The sequence below is a fragment of the Mobula hypostoma genome, chromosome 22 (assembly GCF_963921235.1).
Source record: "Mobula hypostoma chromosome 22, sMobHyp1.1, whole genome shotgun sequence".
NCBI lineage: Eukaryota > Metazoa > Chordata > Chondrichthyes > Myliobatiformes > Myliobatidae > Mobula > Mobula hypostoma.
The window spans coordinates 50,076,942-50,093,769 of NC_086118.1; the positions used below are offsets into that span (position 1 = coordinate 50,076,942).

General features: G+C 39.7%; 1 protein-coding gene across 5 annotated transcripts in view; it reads left to right on the plus strand.

Moving 5' to 3' along the window:
• The window catches only part of LOC134336380 (brain-specific angiogenesis inhibitor 1-associated protein 2-like), a 99,777-nt gene extending 86,932 nt beyond the window's left edge, over positions 1–12,845 (plus strand). For 3 of the 5 annotated variants that reach the window (XM_063030534.1, XM_063030536.1, XM_063030539.1), the window contains 5 exons: positions 853–1,054; positions 1,225–1,290; positions 4,491–4,659; positions 6,810–6,844; positions 10,799–12,845. In XM_063030534.1, coding sequence (XP_062886604.1) covers positions 853–1,054; positions 1,225–1,290; positions 4,491–4,659; positions 6,810–6,844; positions 10,799–10,868 — 542 coding nt within the window. In that variant the 3' untranslated portion in view covers positions 10,869–12,845. Of the gene's footprint in view, positions 1–852; positions 1,055–1,224; positions 1,291–4,490; positions 4,660–6,809; positions 6,845–7,950; positions 8,017–10,798 lie in introns of all 5 variants that reach the window. The other 2 variants (XM_063030535.1, XM_063030538.1) reach the window with 1 other exon arrangement.
• Positions 12,846–16,828: the final 3,983 nt, after the last annotated feature.

The window sequence follows — 16,828 nt, forward strand, 5'->3', positions numbered from 1 at the left end:
CACCGTCCGGCTAAAGAAATTCCTCATCTCTGTCCTAAATGGAACTAATGAAGTCATTATTTTTTCAACAGTTGACTCTCCAGTATGGCAAGAATTTTAAGATGTAGTTTGATATTACTTCTCAATTTTTTACCAAACACTACTCAATATATTTTGGGCAGGGAGAGTTTAACAGATAAATGACACACTTGCCCTATGCATGATGGTACTTCTGATATCTTTGTGCTCTACTTAAGTTCATAAAGTGGGGTTTAATTTTGACTGTGTTTAAAATAAATGGATCTACAGTCCAACTAGATGCAGCATTGTGATATTTTGGCACCTCACGGGATCAAGACTGCTGTTTAAAAAGTAAATGGTAGCATTAATAGTGTTATTTTGAATCTGAAATTGAGATCTGAAAGTGAAGGTATTCAGTCACGCTCTGTTAATATATTTTTAATTGTAGATTCAAGATTATCAATACAGTACTTCTGAAAGTATCCCTTCTACAATGCTGCAGTTTTTCCACTACATCTCCATTCATATGATTGCTGTAATTATTACCATTGCCTCTGCTGTTTCCCAGTCTGATCTCTGCATGCTGTAAATCTTTTGATGTCCAAAAATCTTAGCCTTAAACTAAATAATGGAGGATTGCCCGTCACTGAGGTAGACCACCCCGAAGATCGTCTGTAGAGGAATGTTTCCTTGTCTCGATCTGAATTGGTCTGTAGTTCCAGGTTTAACACCCTGCAGCTGGGGGTGGGGGAGGGGAGTCTTTTGGCTCCTATCTGTCAAACCCTCACGTTAAATAAGAGACTGTTTCTATACTTTGTCCCCTGTGTGATGTTGTCTTGTCTTGCTCTTCAGCCGAGAACAGGACTTTGCCCCGGTCAAGTTCAATGGCTGCTGGGTTGGAAAAGAATGGAAGGACCAAAGTGCAAGCTATTTTTTCACATCAGGCAGCAGGCAACAGTACGCTGCTAAGCTTTAGTGAAGGCGACGTCATCACATTATTGGTTCCTGAGGCCAAGGATGGCTGGCATTATGGTGAAAATGAAAAGACACGAATGTAAGTAACCATGTACTGTGCATTAATGTTCCTGTCAAGTCCAATTTATCACTCTTAAAGTCAAATGACTATGTATTCTGAGGCATTACCAGCTGAACTTTTGCTTGCTGGAATTGGAGACGTTTTGATATTTCTATTATTGAGAAATTATTCTGTCATTCTGCTTGCAGGCGTGGATGGTTTCCCTTCTCTTATACCCGTATAATGCAAGGTGGAATGAACGACATCTTACATAAGTAAGTGGCTATCTAAAAATAAATTGCATCTTTGGAGATGTACTATATTCTTTCTCTATTTTCTCCACACTAGCCCAATGTGGTTTTACTCCTGGTGCCCCCTCTTTGTCTGCATTTCACATTATTCATTGGCCAGAGGTGTGCCCTTTCCTCTGAGTACAACATTAAATAGGCTTTTCGTCTATGGAAGGTGATTTCTTTTTCACTGTGTACTGCTAACTCTTGTATAGACCATAACAGATGTGTCCGCTATCTTCATGTCACAAAGCATTAATAGTCCAGTGTGCTGTGCTAACATTAATAATGATAATAATTAAGCTTCATGGTTGTACTAGTCTTGATGATGACAACTTTACACATAACATTTTTTTGAGCTGTTGACTTAGTAGATTGAATGAATATTCACTTTCAAAGATTTAATTTTCTAATTACTTCTGGTCTGTGGCTAAATTTTCATTTCCTATGCATTTCCACTGCTAATTGGGCTCTGCTCTTCATGCTTATTCTGGTGCAAGTGTCAAGTTTAAGACCTAAAAAGTGGAATAATTGAAATGTTTTATAAAAAAGATTGCTACGGCTTCTGTACTAATTCATTAGTTTGCATATCATGTCAGAAGTGTGTGTCTTGTTTATCTGCAAAGCAAGCCTTGTCTTCCGTTTTTCTGAGCTGCCAAATTTCCTTTTCGATTTTGTTGGCGAGCCTTTTTAGAGCCAAAAGCAAAATGCTGGAGTCTTTCGATGTGTCTGGCATCTGCAGAGGCAGAGGGATGGTTCATGTTTTGGGTCGAAACTTGATTCAGTGACTAAACTTAAAACGTCAACCATTCCTGTGTTTTCACAGAAGCAGCCTGACCCTGCTCCAGAACTTTGATTTACGCCTCAGTTTACTGCCTCTCCAATCGTTTTTGGAACCCTTTTGTCTCACATTGCTACATTCTGGTGCTTTTTTAGCATGGATGGTACATCCATGGATTTAAACTCTCAAAGCTATTTCAGCACCATCTGTTATATCCACCTCACAAAGCAAGTACTTCTGTGGATATTTGTTCAAATAGCTTTTATAATTCTACATTTTTAAAGCACTTGATCAAAACTTTCTGAATAGTTAAAAGAAAAGTAGCTTATTATTAGCTCGTATCCAGTTGATCTAGAAGCAGGTGAAAGTTGTTCTACTTATCCACCTGGACCAGTATCCTTGGCAGAGGGCCTGTTCCTCTGTGACTGTGATTGCCAGCCTGTCCATTTTGTTTCATTGCATGCATTAAATCCATATTTGCTTCATTCAGTGAGGGTTTTGTGTAAATGAGCATCTATTGTGCTTCATATAACTGCTCGAAGTTATGTCAAGCTAAGTTCTTGGAAATCATTCTATATAAAAACACTCTATGCCTCCTCCGTCATCCAAGGGCCATTTATTTTGAGTTCAATTGAGTAGATTGAGACGACACTGGAATTGGAATCATTTGGCTGCATTTAAGAGTTATTCGTCATTTTTAAAATAAATCTGTGACAAGTGATAATTTCTCTTGCACAATTTGTGCTCATTATGCTAGATTGCCAGCTTACCAAATGGCTTGGTTTATTGATTAGTTTGACTTGATAATGAGTTGATGATGCTGGTCAGCAAACAGTACTCAAATCAACACTACAATAATGGCTAAGCTGGGACTTTTTTAAAATCCATCTTGGCATTCTGCCTGAACAAGCGTTCCTAATAACCAGTGAAATAATATAATTATAACGCAAATGAACTAACTGCTGATAGAGTAGGATGAACATCAGTGGAGGCACTGATGGTTTTCCTACTCAGGCTGCTGCAAGCTTATTAAGTAATCACCTCTTTCAGATCTTCACACCTATCTATACCTAGAATCTGTTTTTAGCTATTTCTGAATGTACTTTTAATTAGACACTTTAAGCTTATTTTTAAAAGTACGTTTCTTCCCTGAATAAGAATTTTTGTGGAAAATATCCTCCTTGGTGACTCAGCCCAGTTTACAAAGTGAATATTTTTAGCAAAGCCAACTTCCAATAATGTGGAAGATCTGCCAATGATGTAGAGCATTTGGTGTACTTCAAGTCTTTTTCTCATTAAACATGGGCTCAGGCTGGAAAGTAATCTTGAAGCATAGAACCAGCATTAATCCTACTGAACCTCTTTAGTTAACACTGTATATACCTGCTATTAAAAAAACCAATAAAAGTAAAAATCCAGTTTTAAATAAAACTTAGATACCTATATATTACACCCGGTAATTTTGAAGGGAAACCACTACTATAATATGGGATTTATGACAGCCACTTTGCACACACCAAGCTCCCACAGTGTGTTAATGACCAGATCATAGGCTAGGTTCCACAAACTTGGAATCCTTGCCCATAGTTAGTCTTTGCATCTGTATAAGCTCTGTATTGCTGGCTGAAGCAAGCTTGACTCCAGCAGCCTGGTCTGATGGCATTTTGTCCTCTGAAAATGCACTGAGGAATCTCTTCCCCTGAAATACCCCAGAAGGCATTGGTAGCTCCCAGCTTTACCACTCATGGGAGCTGAATGTTTTTTTTGATCATTTTAAAATTTCATTCAGTCATTAAGTACTTTTCAAAAATCATCAACATGACTAAAAGCATCTTAAAAATTAAGAACAAACTTCATAATTATTTTTTGAAAAATAGGAACTTAGCAACCCTTTACTTATCTGCCAGTCTACAGTCCTCATTGAAATTGATGTGGTGCAGGATTAGCAAAGTCTTTCATTGACTTGTTTTTTTTCTTCCCATAATAATTTCAACAGGTCCTCCTTGTACCTCATGTGGAGTCTAGCAACACAGCAAATTGATCAGCAGATCTAGGGATAAATATGGGGTATGACTTGAAGTATTGCAATGACAATCTTTGATCTCCACAAGAGGAAACAGGGCAGTCACACTCTGATATGTCACTTGCAATATGGAACACCAGAAATGCCACACTTCCTCAGTTTTGTCATTCTACCTATTTGTGATTAGGCAAGTCTTGAGCACACAGTCGGGATCCATTTTCCATAGTGGACTTTATGGGGACAGTTGTACGTTTCAATGTTTAGCTTTGATAATCCTGCACCATTTCACACATTCTGTTTGTTGCTTTCTCTCACAGTTAAAAGGGTATGTTTGAGGAATAACTAGGTGTTTAATAAGTGTGTCCTTGTTTCTGCCTACAGTTTGAACCATGCAAAAAGCAGCAGCACAGGGAACCTTCTACAGAAAGAAGATCTCTCCATCCCTCCACCTGACTACAACTCTTCTTTAAGGATGACTTCTCATCCTACATCCAGTACAAACGCTTTCAAACCCAGGCCCTACAGCGTGGCACTGCCAGGTTTCTCACAGGTATTTAAAACTATATACTGATTCCATTTTAACACTAAACAGCATCTGTAATCCATTATATGTTCTACCAGTTTTAAATTCCATGGATGTTCTGGAGGAAATTATGAACAGTAAACTTGGCCCCATCTGTCAACAACAACTAAAGTTTGGGCTCTATGATTACTTTGGACACTACCCATTCAGCAAGCGTGACTTTTCCAAATGCTTCCTCCTAGAAACCACTATACTGGTTTCTGAGTAATTCACTGTACTGTAAACACTTTAAGCAACTTTTTTTATAGGGCTCTTTACGTTGTAAATTCTTATGCATCTTTTATTCCATATCCATACTTTAATGCCCAAGTTTATTTTAATTTAATTCTTTATTCTGATAATTGTTGACTGTTGCTATATTTTGTTGCATGTCATGTCAACATAGACGAAATTCCTAATATATGTAAATGGCGAATAAAGTTACAAACACCTGCTTGATGCTGTAATCTTTAATATCATTTGCAAACAAACAAAAAAGCTCTGAATTTGAAGTCTTCATCTGATGCTGTCTCCTCAACTTGTTGAGGGAGAGTGTTTCACTGCTGTTTGTTCACAGTAGAATATAGTGGGTGAGCTGCCAAGTCCCTTTGTTAAAATGCAGCAACTACTAGCTTGAACTGTGTCTAGATTTTTGCCAGTTAGCTGGAGTTTTATCCATAAATTTGAGAACATGTAATAGACAACTTGTTGTGCAGACAGTTGCAGTCCCAATAATCGCTTTGATCAATTTATACACTGCTGCAGGAAAAGTAACTGATGCAATAGTATATTTTCTGAAATAGCTTCAAAAGCGGAAGTTTTATTAATACTACAACTTAACGTTTAACATAAAACCCATTGCTTTGACACGTACACACTTGTGTTTGTAAACATTGCCAAACATGCACTCAGTGGCCACTTCCTTTACCTAATAAAGTGGCCACTGAATATACGTTTGTGGTCTTCTGCTGTAGTCCATTAACTTCAAGGTGCAACGTGTTTCACATTCAAGGATGCTTTTCTGCACACCACTGTCATAATGTGTGAGTTGCTGTTGCCCTCCTGTCAGCTTGAACCAGTCTGGCCATTCTCTGACCTCTTTCATAAAGAAGGCATTTTCTCCTATAGAACCACCACTCACTGGATTTTTTTTGTTTTCACACCATTCTCTCAGTCTCTAGAGACTGTTGTGTGTGAAAATCCCAGGAAATCAGCAGTTTGAGATACTCAAACCACCCCATCTGGCACCAACAATCATTCCACAGTCAAAGTCACCTAGATCACACTTCTCCATTCTGAACCTCTTGACTATTATGCATTGATTTGCTGCCATGTGATTGGCTGATTAGATATTTGCATTAACGAGCACCTAATAAAGTGGCCACTAAGTATGGGCAACTAAATGCATCAAATGCTCTGAATGTTAATATTTTGCAGCTTTTTCTTGAAAAAGAACTAAAATATCAAAAGTCATCTTCAATCACCAGCCTGCTTTAAGAGATCAAGCAGTACTTGAGAAGATCTTTCACTTGCAGTCTAAACAGCAGAGTTATTCAATCAGTAATGCATAATCCAGCAGGAGATTAAATTGCTCATAGCTGGGTTTCAAATAAATTCACATGAGATTCAGGCTGAACTTCAGGGCTTTAATTACAACATGGTAATCCCACACACAGCAACCTCTATACACTGCTCAAACCTCTAAATCCAAGTTTTTAGGTCATCTGCTTGTTATGTATTTAGGCAACAACTTCTGTATGGTAACTCTTGCGAGACTAACCGGATGGACTAAAAAGGCCTCTTGATACTATTAAAGAGCCACGAGTTCTCCCGATATTCTAGTCGGCATTAATCTTGAAACCAAAACAAATGACAAGCTGAACATCAGATTACCATTTGTAAGGACTTTGTTTGAAAACTGGTTTGTCTATGTGATAATGCAGTGTGGTGGATTAGCTGGTGGGATGCAGTATATGAAGGCTAAAGCAATATTGAGCATTGCAGAGTTGATGTCAGTTCTGATTCATTATTAATAAAAATTGTTAATGCAGTACATTTGTAAAAGGATAATTAATTGTAAGCATCGATAGTGACATCTAGTGGCCATTCCATTAATAATTTTATCTTTTTCTCTCCAGGGTATGGATTTCGGTCAGTCAGGACTATCATTGAAGTAAGTTTCTTTTCTTTTAACTTTTTGTATAAAAACAATTTACTGATGCACTAACTCTTAACTAACAATGACTCATAAGTTGAATATTCCCTGTGTTGACTTCTCAAGAAAATGAAATAAGGGATCCAAGCAGCAATTCAAGGTTGGGTAGAATTGAGCTCAGTTTTTGCCCAAAAGAACAGCTTAAGCAAACTATCTACCCAGTCACTGTGTCAGCTGTCTCTTCTGGAAGTGCAAATGCTTCATTTTATACTGCAAGTTTTGTGGCAAGCTTGAAATGTTCCTCAGTAAAATTAGCAGAGCATAAGTTCTCCATTATCAAAATATGTGGTGTTATGACTAGAATAGTTTTCTGTTGATCCTTTCTGAAGATTGTGGCTTTCAGACATGGCTTGACCTTTCAATTGTTTGGCAGACAATGATGGAAGCATCAGAGATGAGCCTGATCTTGTGCTTCTCCATGTTTAAGTTAGGAATTTATTCCCTGAAGTGCTGGAGAATGAGGGGAGATTTGATGGGGGTATACAAAATTATGAAGGGTATTGACAGACAAAGAGGTTTTTTCCCCACTGCGATTGGGTGAGACTAGAACTAGAGGTTGTACGTAGGTTAAGGGTTAACAGTGAAATATTTAAGGGGAACCTGAAGGAGGAACTTCACTCAGAGGGTTGTGTGAGCGTGTGGAACAAGCAGCCAGCAGAATTGGTGAATGTGGGTTTGATTTCAACCTTTAAGGAAAGTTTGGAAAGTACATGGATGGGAGGGGTCTGGAAGGCTATGGACCAGGTGCAGCTGATGTTAAATGTTCAGAACAGGCCGAAGGGCCTATTTCTGTGTTGAAGTACTCTTACGTATGTGCCTTCAATCTTCTCGCTGACTCCTGAATGGTACATATGACTGGCTAAGTTTCCTATTCCCTGATCCAGTCGACACTGGGCACCCATTGTAGTCCCAACCATTTGGTCTGCTGCTTATTGACCCATATCCCTGTCATTATTTATGATAACTGTTTGGAAATGTTGATATGTCACTATTGGGTTTAGTTTGATTTCCCTATGGTTTTTGCACGTAAAAGGTACAAACAATTTGAATTTTTTTCATTACAGTTCTGATGCCGAAGTTGCAAGGTTCTGAATTTAAACTACTGCCACATTTAAGGCCTCTCTAGATTAGTAAGTTTGGCATTTCAGTATGCCAGTCTGACTTTCATCACCTTGTCTGCTAGTGGTGATAATCACTCATTTCCCACTGTGGCTTTGCAAATGGGCAAGTTCTGTCTCACCTTCTCCACAGTTCTGAACTGCATCTGTTTCTGTGTCTCATGCTGGTAAAAGAAGGCCCATTTTGTTGAGTTGTTCGAAATGTGTTAAGTTAAATGTAATAACTATGGAACAGCTCCTTCAGTCCCATTTATTTCATGTGTAAAGTTGTCAGAATTTTAATGGGGTCCTTTCAGAATCCATCCTGTCTTCTTTCAGACTTTGTAACTGTGCAGTATGCCAGCAGTGCTGTTTGTTCCTCCAGTGATTGGCAGAAGCTTTATTATTTTGTGGTTTGGCTGGTGTTTACTGGCTTTTCTGCCCTTTAAAGAAATCCCTGTCATTCACTCTATCAAGACCACCCATTAGGATTGGAAGCAAAGCTGGCTTTATGATGCTGCTAGTCCACAACATCCACGTGGCCATGACAAAGAATAGTACCATAAATGTACTCAGTAGTGCAGTGGCTGCAAAGTCGTAAACACAAGAGATTTTCTGCAGATGCTGGAAATCCAAAGCAACACACAAAATGTTGGAGGAATCCGGCAGGTTGGGCAACATCTATGGAAAGGAATAAAGAATTGGTGATTTGGGCTGATACCCTGATCAGGACTCTTGAAAGGTCTTGGCCCAAAATATCGAGTCTTTATTCCTTGCCATAGATTTTGTGTTTTGTGTTCTTCCAGCATTTTGTGTGCGCTGCAGAGTCATTAAGAATTGGCAAGAGAGAACTGCAGGTTAATGGACCCAAATAGAAGATCAAGTGCAAAATTGGATTTTGGAACAAACTCGGAAGGGTTGAGTAGCCAATTCCTGCTCCTTTTTCTTGTGTTCTTGTATAAAGCTCTGCCTAACCTATTTCTCACCTAATAACCTGTTTAATTTTGTACGTATTCCTGTTGGTCCTTGGTTCTGCTCACTTCGGTGGCTTAATGTGTTGCAGAAATCAGTTGATGTTTCTCTTGTCACCAACACCACTTGTCTACCTTAAGGATTGCTTTGCTGTTCCCCAATCACACATAAGCTGCTTTGACTCAGGGCATTGATTCACCCTGGTTCTGTTCCATTGCTGACACTCTGTCTGCTGACCTCCTGTGGCGTGTGATTTACTTGCTGATGCATTTTATTCCAGTAAGTTACTTACAGTTGTGTTACCATTTCAGCTTGACAAGAGCAGATGTGCCGCATATGAGTAGAGATTGCATGCAGTAACTGCGGTTTGCAGTCTGACATCATATACTCACTGATGACTCGCAGAAAATCACCATTAAACTATTTTTCTTGGAATTAGTGGTTTATAATTTCCTATCTAGACAAATGTATCAGAAAAATAGTTGGTGTTGAAACATTAAGCATTTGAATTATATTTTTTCTAGTTATTTAGTCATTTAAATAACTGGAAAACTACCCCTTCCTCTCCAGAGCAACACACAAAATGCTAGAGGAACTTGATAGGTCAAGCAGCATCTATGGAAATGAATAAATGTCATCATTCTGGATCAAGACCCTTGATCAGGACGGGAACGAAAAGGGGAAAGAAGCCAGAATAAAAAAGTGGCGGTGGGGCGTAGGGGAAGAGTACAATCCTGAACGTGATATACAAAGTCATGTGAGGGGTATGAAGGTCTCAGGCCAAACTATCAACTCTTTATTCCCCTCCATAGATGCTGCCTGACTTGCTGACTTCCTCCAGCATTTTGCGTGTGTTACTCATTTAGTAATTCTGATTTTCTTTTCTACAAATCTCAGAACAGGAGGGAGTCTAAGTTGGGCAACAGTTTTGTAGTCATTTTAAAAATTTGAATTGAACTGCCTTCAAGCCGACCAGAACTTCCTGTCAAAGAAAACCTTCCGTAACAAATTGATTGTTCATTTCTGACGTTTTCTGCATAGTACGATCTGATGCTAAAGTAGAAAGTTCTCAAGTGTGCATCTGTCCTGTCAGGCACCAGGAGGACATGTTGCTGTTAGCAGTTGCTGCACATCATGCAGCCAAATCTGGAGCAGTGCTGAGTAATGTTCAAAATGCATTTATTATCAAAGTATATATAGCATATACAATCTTGAGATCCATCTTCTTGTAGGCAGCCACAAAACAAAGAAACATTTGAATCCACAAAAAACCCACAGAATAAAGACAGTTATACATCCAGTGTGCAAAAAGGAAAAAACAAATTGTGCACATAATTTGAAAGCAAACAACCTACAGAAGATGAACTGCAGAGTTCCCAAAAGTGAGTTGACAACCATGCAGCCAGTTCAGCACTACGGCCGGCCCAGAAGTCCAAGGAGCTGCAATCCAACAGCTTACCCATTCACAGGATAGTGGCTAAGCAAAGCTAAGAACATTGATTAGTAAAAGTGTATTTAGGAGAAATAAAATTAAGTCATATTATCAATGTAAAACCTCAGCACCCAAATCAGAAAGTGTACTTCTCACTAGTGTAGCGCAGAGAAAACTTAGTGATTTGACAGTTTTCAGTTCAATTGAATTACATTTAATTATCTTACAACCAACTGTAGAAAGGAATTTTAAATGTATACACAGCAGGTCAAACCAGCTTCTTGTCCCCAGGAAGCTAAGTCCTATCTGCCATGAGCTCTTGCAAACTGTACTGTCATGGTGCCACAGCTGTGTTCCTCTGAAAAGCCTATCCATTAATCCTTTTTTTCTCTCTCTCTCTTGCCTCTACAGAGAAGCTGTTGCAAACATCAAGTTAAGGCCAACCAAAACCAATGACAGATCACTTCCTGCAGTGAAGTGAGCACCAACCCCCAGAAGACTCTCACTGTTCACTTGCTGATGGCAAAAGATGCCAAAGAAGTCTTAATCTGAAACTTCATCTGCATGAAGTAGTGACTTTAGACTAGAATTGACCCATCTGAAGACGGTTGCTAAAGTTACAGATATATCCAATGCACATACAGAAATGCCACTTTTAAATCTGACCCATCTTACTTCCAGCTTCATACTTGAGGGATTCTGTGGAGGGAATTGTTGAGTGGTTAGGCTTTTGTAAGATGTTTGTAAATTATGCATGTGTTCAAGAATTAGCAGTTAGTATTTTTTTATTATATACTTTGTACTAATCAGCATATAAAACAATATTTTATTATCTGGCTTTTTGCAGGAGTTGGCTAAAATGTTGACACTTTGTAGAAACTAGAAAACTGAAATATTGCCGGACCAATTTAAAAAGTGTATACTGTGTTCCTTTCCTTTTCAGGGAACAAAAGTGAAATCATAGGATCTGTGTACGAACCAATCTAACTTTTATTCTGAGTTACCTCAGTTTGTTTAAACATTTTAGTGGTCATTATTTGAATCCTTGCTGTCACCTATAACGCTTCCATTTGTTTTGAAAATAATAAGTTCTCTGGTGGTGGCAAGGGTCTGATGAAAGAAAAAATTATACCCTTTTGTAGAACTTTCTGCATTTCCCACTTACATCTGAAGCACAGTGTACATTTGTCAGTTTATTTCACGCCTGTAGTGCTTTCTTTTCAATTTCTTACTGCCAATCAATGGTGGACAGTCAGTCCAATGAGTAAATAAGTCTCTAAAGTTCCTTAAAATGTAGAGTAAAACTGTATCCTCAAAGAAATAAGAGATGAAGCGGAGAGCTGCATTTTTTGCTCTTCTGCTGAGTTCAAAGTTCAGAATGGGAGGAAGCCATGTAATTATTGTCCCATTATATATTAACAGCATTGCTTCAAAATGGGGAGAGAAATTGTGAAGTATTGTTTTTTCCATGAGAAAATGCAATAAACATTTGCAGGTGTGGGATTCACACGAGTTGATGGTCACTTCAGTACAGCTGTGGTGAATCACTTGTGTTTTGTAATGGTCTGTGGTACAACGATTGATTAGACACTGAGATAATCAGTATTATTAAAGCAAGATGATACACTCTGTGAATTAGTTTCTTCTAATGAACAAAGTGTTCTGTAATTTTTGAAATGAATGGTTAGTCATATTTTTTAAAAATCTTGTTAATATATAATTCCCCTTATTTTTGTCATATTCCAGAAAATTTTATTTTAGATGTACAATGCTAAAACAATTTGAAGAATGGAATGTGTTATCATAACAAAAGGAGCAGACTGTTGACAGACAGTTGGAATGAAGAATTAAATGAAATGTCCAATACTCTGTGGGTAGTTTTTAGTAGATTAGGTAGTTTTAGAAATTTTCTAGTGAATTTAATTGTTCACTTTGGTTTGTTCTCACAAAGTGGTGTAGGTAATAAAGCAGAAATAACCAAGGTTAAACTCTTGTTGAGAGTAGTTGTTGTGAAGTAATGAATATCCAATCTAACCTGTGCTGTTTCACATTTATATTTATTTTGATAACTTAGCACTTCAAAACTTACCAGCCTCTCTTACTCTGTTCTATTCTATTGTAAAAGTACACCTACCTGCCATCCCAATGAAGTAAAGCTCCTGTATAAGGTGGCCACTTCTTTTCAGTTCTGCATTAACCAGTCATGCCTTTTGGCTTTATTACAAGAATGTGGTTTAATTTGTGCCTTTCATTCTACATAAGCTTTAAAATGTACTAAAAGTCTTGCTGGGATGGTTGACGTAATCTGTACTGCATTGCAGATTTCTGTAGCTGCCATTTTCATAAATCACCATGTTTTGTGATTTAAAATGACCTATGTAGAGCATATTCCTGATAACAAAAAAAATGATTTTGATAGTAACTTATGCAAAATAAAATTGATTCACCATTTAAGAAATGCTTCCCCTGTTTTTGTGTTCCATTATTGAAGCATACCGCTGAAAAGGTTATTAGTATACTGGTTTTTTTAACGCAAACAACAGGAATTCTGCAGATGCTGGAAATTCAGGCAACACACATAAAAGTTGCTGGTGAACGCAGCAGGCCAGGCAGCATCTCTAGGAAGAGGTACAGTCGACGTTTCAGGCCGAGACCCTTCGTCAGGACTCTTGGCCTGAAACGTCGACTGCACCTCTTCCTAGAGATGCTGCCTGGCCTGCTGCGTTCACCAGCAACTTTTATGTGTGTTGCTAGTATACTGGTTTACTGTTTTTTTTTTAATCATTAAATCTCCTGAAGGCTTCACCTCGGCAGTGGACTATGTTTATTTACTCTGCAGATGCTTTAACTGTTGTGAGCTGACCATGAAATTCTGGCTTTTTACTTCCCTTTTACATGCAAGGTTTGACTTTTCCTGGCTAGCACCCAGGCAGTTTTGATTAGGGACATCTTGTTTAGATGCAGTTATAATCCAAGTTACGTTATGCACTCAGTGGCCATTTTGTTAGGAACCTCCTGTAACTGACAAAGTGGCCACTGAGTTTATGTTTGTGGTCTTCTGCTGCTGCAGCTCATCCACATCAAGGTTCAATATTTTGTGTGTTCAGAGGTGATATTCTGCACGCCACTGTTGCAATGTGTGGTTATTTGAGTTACTGTCACCTTCCTGTCAGCTTGAACCAGTCTGGCCATTCTCCTCTGACCTCTCTCATTAACAAGGTGTTTTCACCCACAGAACTTCCGCTCACTAAATGTTTTTTTTTGTTTTCTGCACCATTCTTTGTAAACTCTAGAAACTTGTGCATGAAAAATCCAGGAGATCAGTAGTTTGAGATGCTCAAACCACTTTCAGTGGCACCAACAATTATTCCATGGTCAAAGTCACTTGGATCACATTTCTTCCCCATTTTGATGTTTGGTCTGAGCAACAGCTGAACCTCTTGACCATGCCTGCGTGCTTTTATGCATTGAGTTACTGCCACATGATAGGCTAATTAATACTTGCATTAGTAAGCAGGTGTACCTAATAAAGTGGCCACTAAGTGTATACCACACACTACCGTGTACACACTGGCTTTATTTTGCTTTAAAACTTCTACCTGTTATAATAAACAAGTTTCACCCAACTTTCAATTCATTTTTAAATCAGTTTTAGTTTGAAGGGATTAGCTGAAGTAGATGTTTCAAAAAGATAAAAATTAGCTTTATTTGACACATGTGCATCAAAACATTGAAACAGTGAAATGTGTTGTCTGAGTCAAGAACCAACACAGTACGAGGATATGCTGGGGTGAGCCCACAAGTGTTGCCACGTTCCTGCCCAAGCATAGCATGTCCACAACTTAGTAACTTTAACCTATACATCTTTGGAATGTGAGAGAAAACTCAAAGCAGTTGTGGAGAGAGCATGCAGACTCCTTACAGTCAGCAGTGGGGAATGAAAGCCCAACAATTGCTGCCGCAAAGCCGCTACTCTTCTGTGCCAGCCAGATTCAGAACTGGTTAGCAAAAAATATTTATAGTGTAGGTACTCAGCAATTCATCGCCTGAGTTAGGTCTGCTACAGCTATTGTCTGTTCAAAAAGAAAATTGGCATGAGAAAGGTAAAAATAATGTAGGTGCTGATTAAGGAGGAGGCAAATACCTTCACATTCTTTGTCACAGACACAACCTTGTTGCTGCATTGTGTCCATTTACCTTCTATGAACTATCGTGTTACTTCTAAACACCGGGCTGCAGATGGTGGAATCAGGTGCAAAAACAAAGCTGCTGGATGAACTCAGTGGGTCAGGCAGGATCTGTGGAAGCAGAGGGAAGTAATGTAGTTTCAGGTTGAGACACTGCTTCAGGACTGTGCGTGTCAAGGGGAGTGCCAGGGTAAAGAGGTGAGGCAGGAGCTGGTGGTGATGGGTGGATCCAGGTGAGAAGCGTTTGAGTAGATGCAAACACTTATCTCCCTCATTTCACGCACATCTGCTGTCACTCCAACCTCCCGCCACCCTACTAGGAATAGGGTACCCCTTGTCCTCACCCACCAGCCTCCGGGTCCAACATATAATTCTCCGTAACTTCCGCCACCTCCAATGGGATCCCACCACTAGGCACATCTTTCCCTCCCCCCCTCTCTCTGCTTTCCGCAGGGATCACTCCCTACGCGACTCCCTTGTCTATTCATCCCCCCCCCATCCCTCCTGGCACTTATCCTTGTAAGTGGAACAAGTGCTCCACATGCCCTTGCACTTCCTCCCTCCCTCCCACCATTCAGGGCCCCAGACAGTCCTTCCAGGTGAGGCAACACTTCACCTGTGAGTCGACTGGGTTGATATACTGCGTCCGGTGCTCCCGGTGCGGCCTTCTATATATCGGTGAGACCCAACGCAGACTGGGAGACAATTTCGCTGAACACCTATGCTCTGTCCGCCAGAGAAAGCAGGATCTCCACGTCCACATTTTAATTCTACGTCCCATTCCCATTCTGATATATCTATACATGGCCTCCTCTACTGTAAAGATGAAGTCACACTCAGGTTGGAGGAACAACACCTTATATTCCATCTGGGTAGCCTCCAACCTGATGGCATGAACATTGACTTCTCAAATTTCCGCTAATGCCCCACCTCCCTCTTGTATCCCATCTGGTATTTATTTATTTATATACACACGTTCTTTTTCTCCCTCTGTCTCTCTGACTATACCCCTTGTCCATCCTCTGTGTTTTTATCCCCCCCTCCCCCTTTTCTTTCTCCCTAGGCCTCCTGTCCCATGATCCTCTCATATCCCTTTTGCCAATCACCTGTCCAGCTCTTGGCTCCATTTCTCCCCCTCCTGTCTTCTCCTATCATTTTGGATCTCCCCCTTCCTCTCCAACTTTCAAATCTCTTACTAGCTCTTCTTTCAGTTAGTCCCGGCGAAGGGTCTCGGCCCGAAATGTCGACTGTACCTCTTCCTAGAGATGCTGCCTGGCCTGCTGCGTTCACCAGCAACTTTGATGTGTGTTGGATGAGTAGATGATCTGGGTAGAGAACTAAACAGAGGCTGGAAAGTGAGGAGAGCTGATAACAAAGGGCTGCAGATGCTAGGATCTGATAAGGTAGGAAAGATAGTAAGTACAGTGCAGAAGTCTTGGGGTCTCCTAACTACATATATGTACCTAAGACTTTTAAACACTGCTGTGGTAATTTAATGTATTGCATTGTAATGCTGCTTCAAATAAATCATGACATGAGTGATGATAAACCTGATACTGATATGGATCTCTGTTGTGGAAGAGGGAAGGGAGCAGGAAGCACCAGAGGGTCATGCCATAATGATCAATAAACCAGGTGTTTGGAATCAAATGGCCTTCGCGGGTGTGTCTGCACCCATGCCACTTCCAGCTCCTGGTACTCCTTCACTGCCACCTGTCCCACACCCCTCCTGCCACAGTCCCCCCTTCCTATTCCTAGCATTCCTTGCTCCTGCCAGATTTACAAACTCTCTCTACTTCATGTTGACAAAATTAGTACTGTGCAAAGGTCTTGGGGACCCTAGCTCTATATATGCGCCTGAGACTCTTGCACAGTTCTGTAAGGGAGTGGGCAGATGGAATAGCTGGGGGAGATAATCAGAGAACTTAGTAGACTGAGTGTGTAACTGATAGGCAAATGGAATTAGGTGGAGGAAGTGAAAGTAACTGAATAAGACAATAAAGACAGGAGCAGAATTAGCCCATCGAGTCTGCTGATTTATTAGCAGACTAATAAATCAGCAGTCTACTGCTGATTTATCCTGCCTTCTCTCTGTAACCTTTGATGCCCTTACTAATCAAGAACCTATCAACCTCGGCTGTAAATATACCCAAAGACTTGCCCTCCTGGCATTTAATTCCACAGATTCACTATCCTCTGGTTAAAAATTTTATCCTCTGTTCTAAAAAAAAAGCTATTATTTAAAAATAAAAAC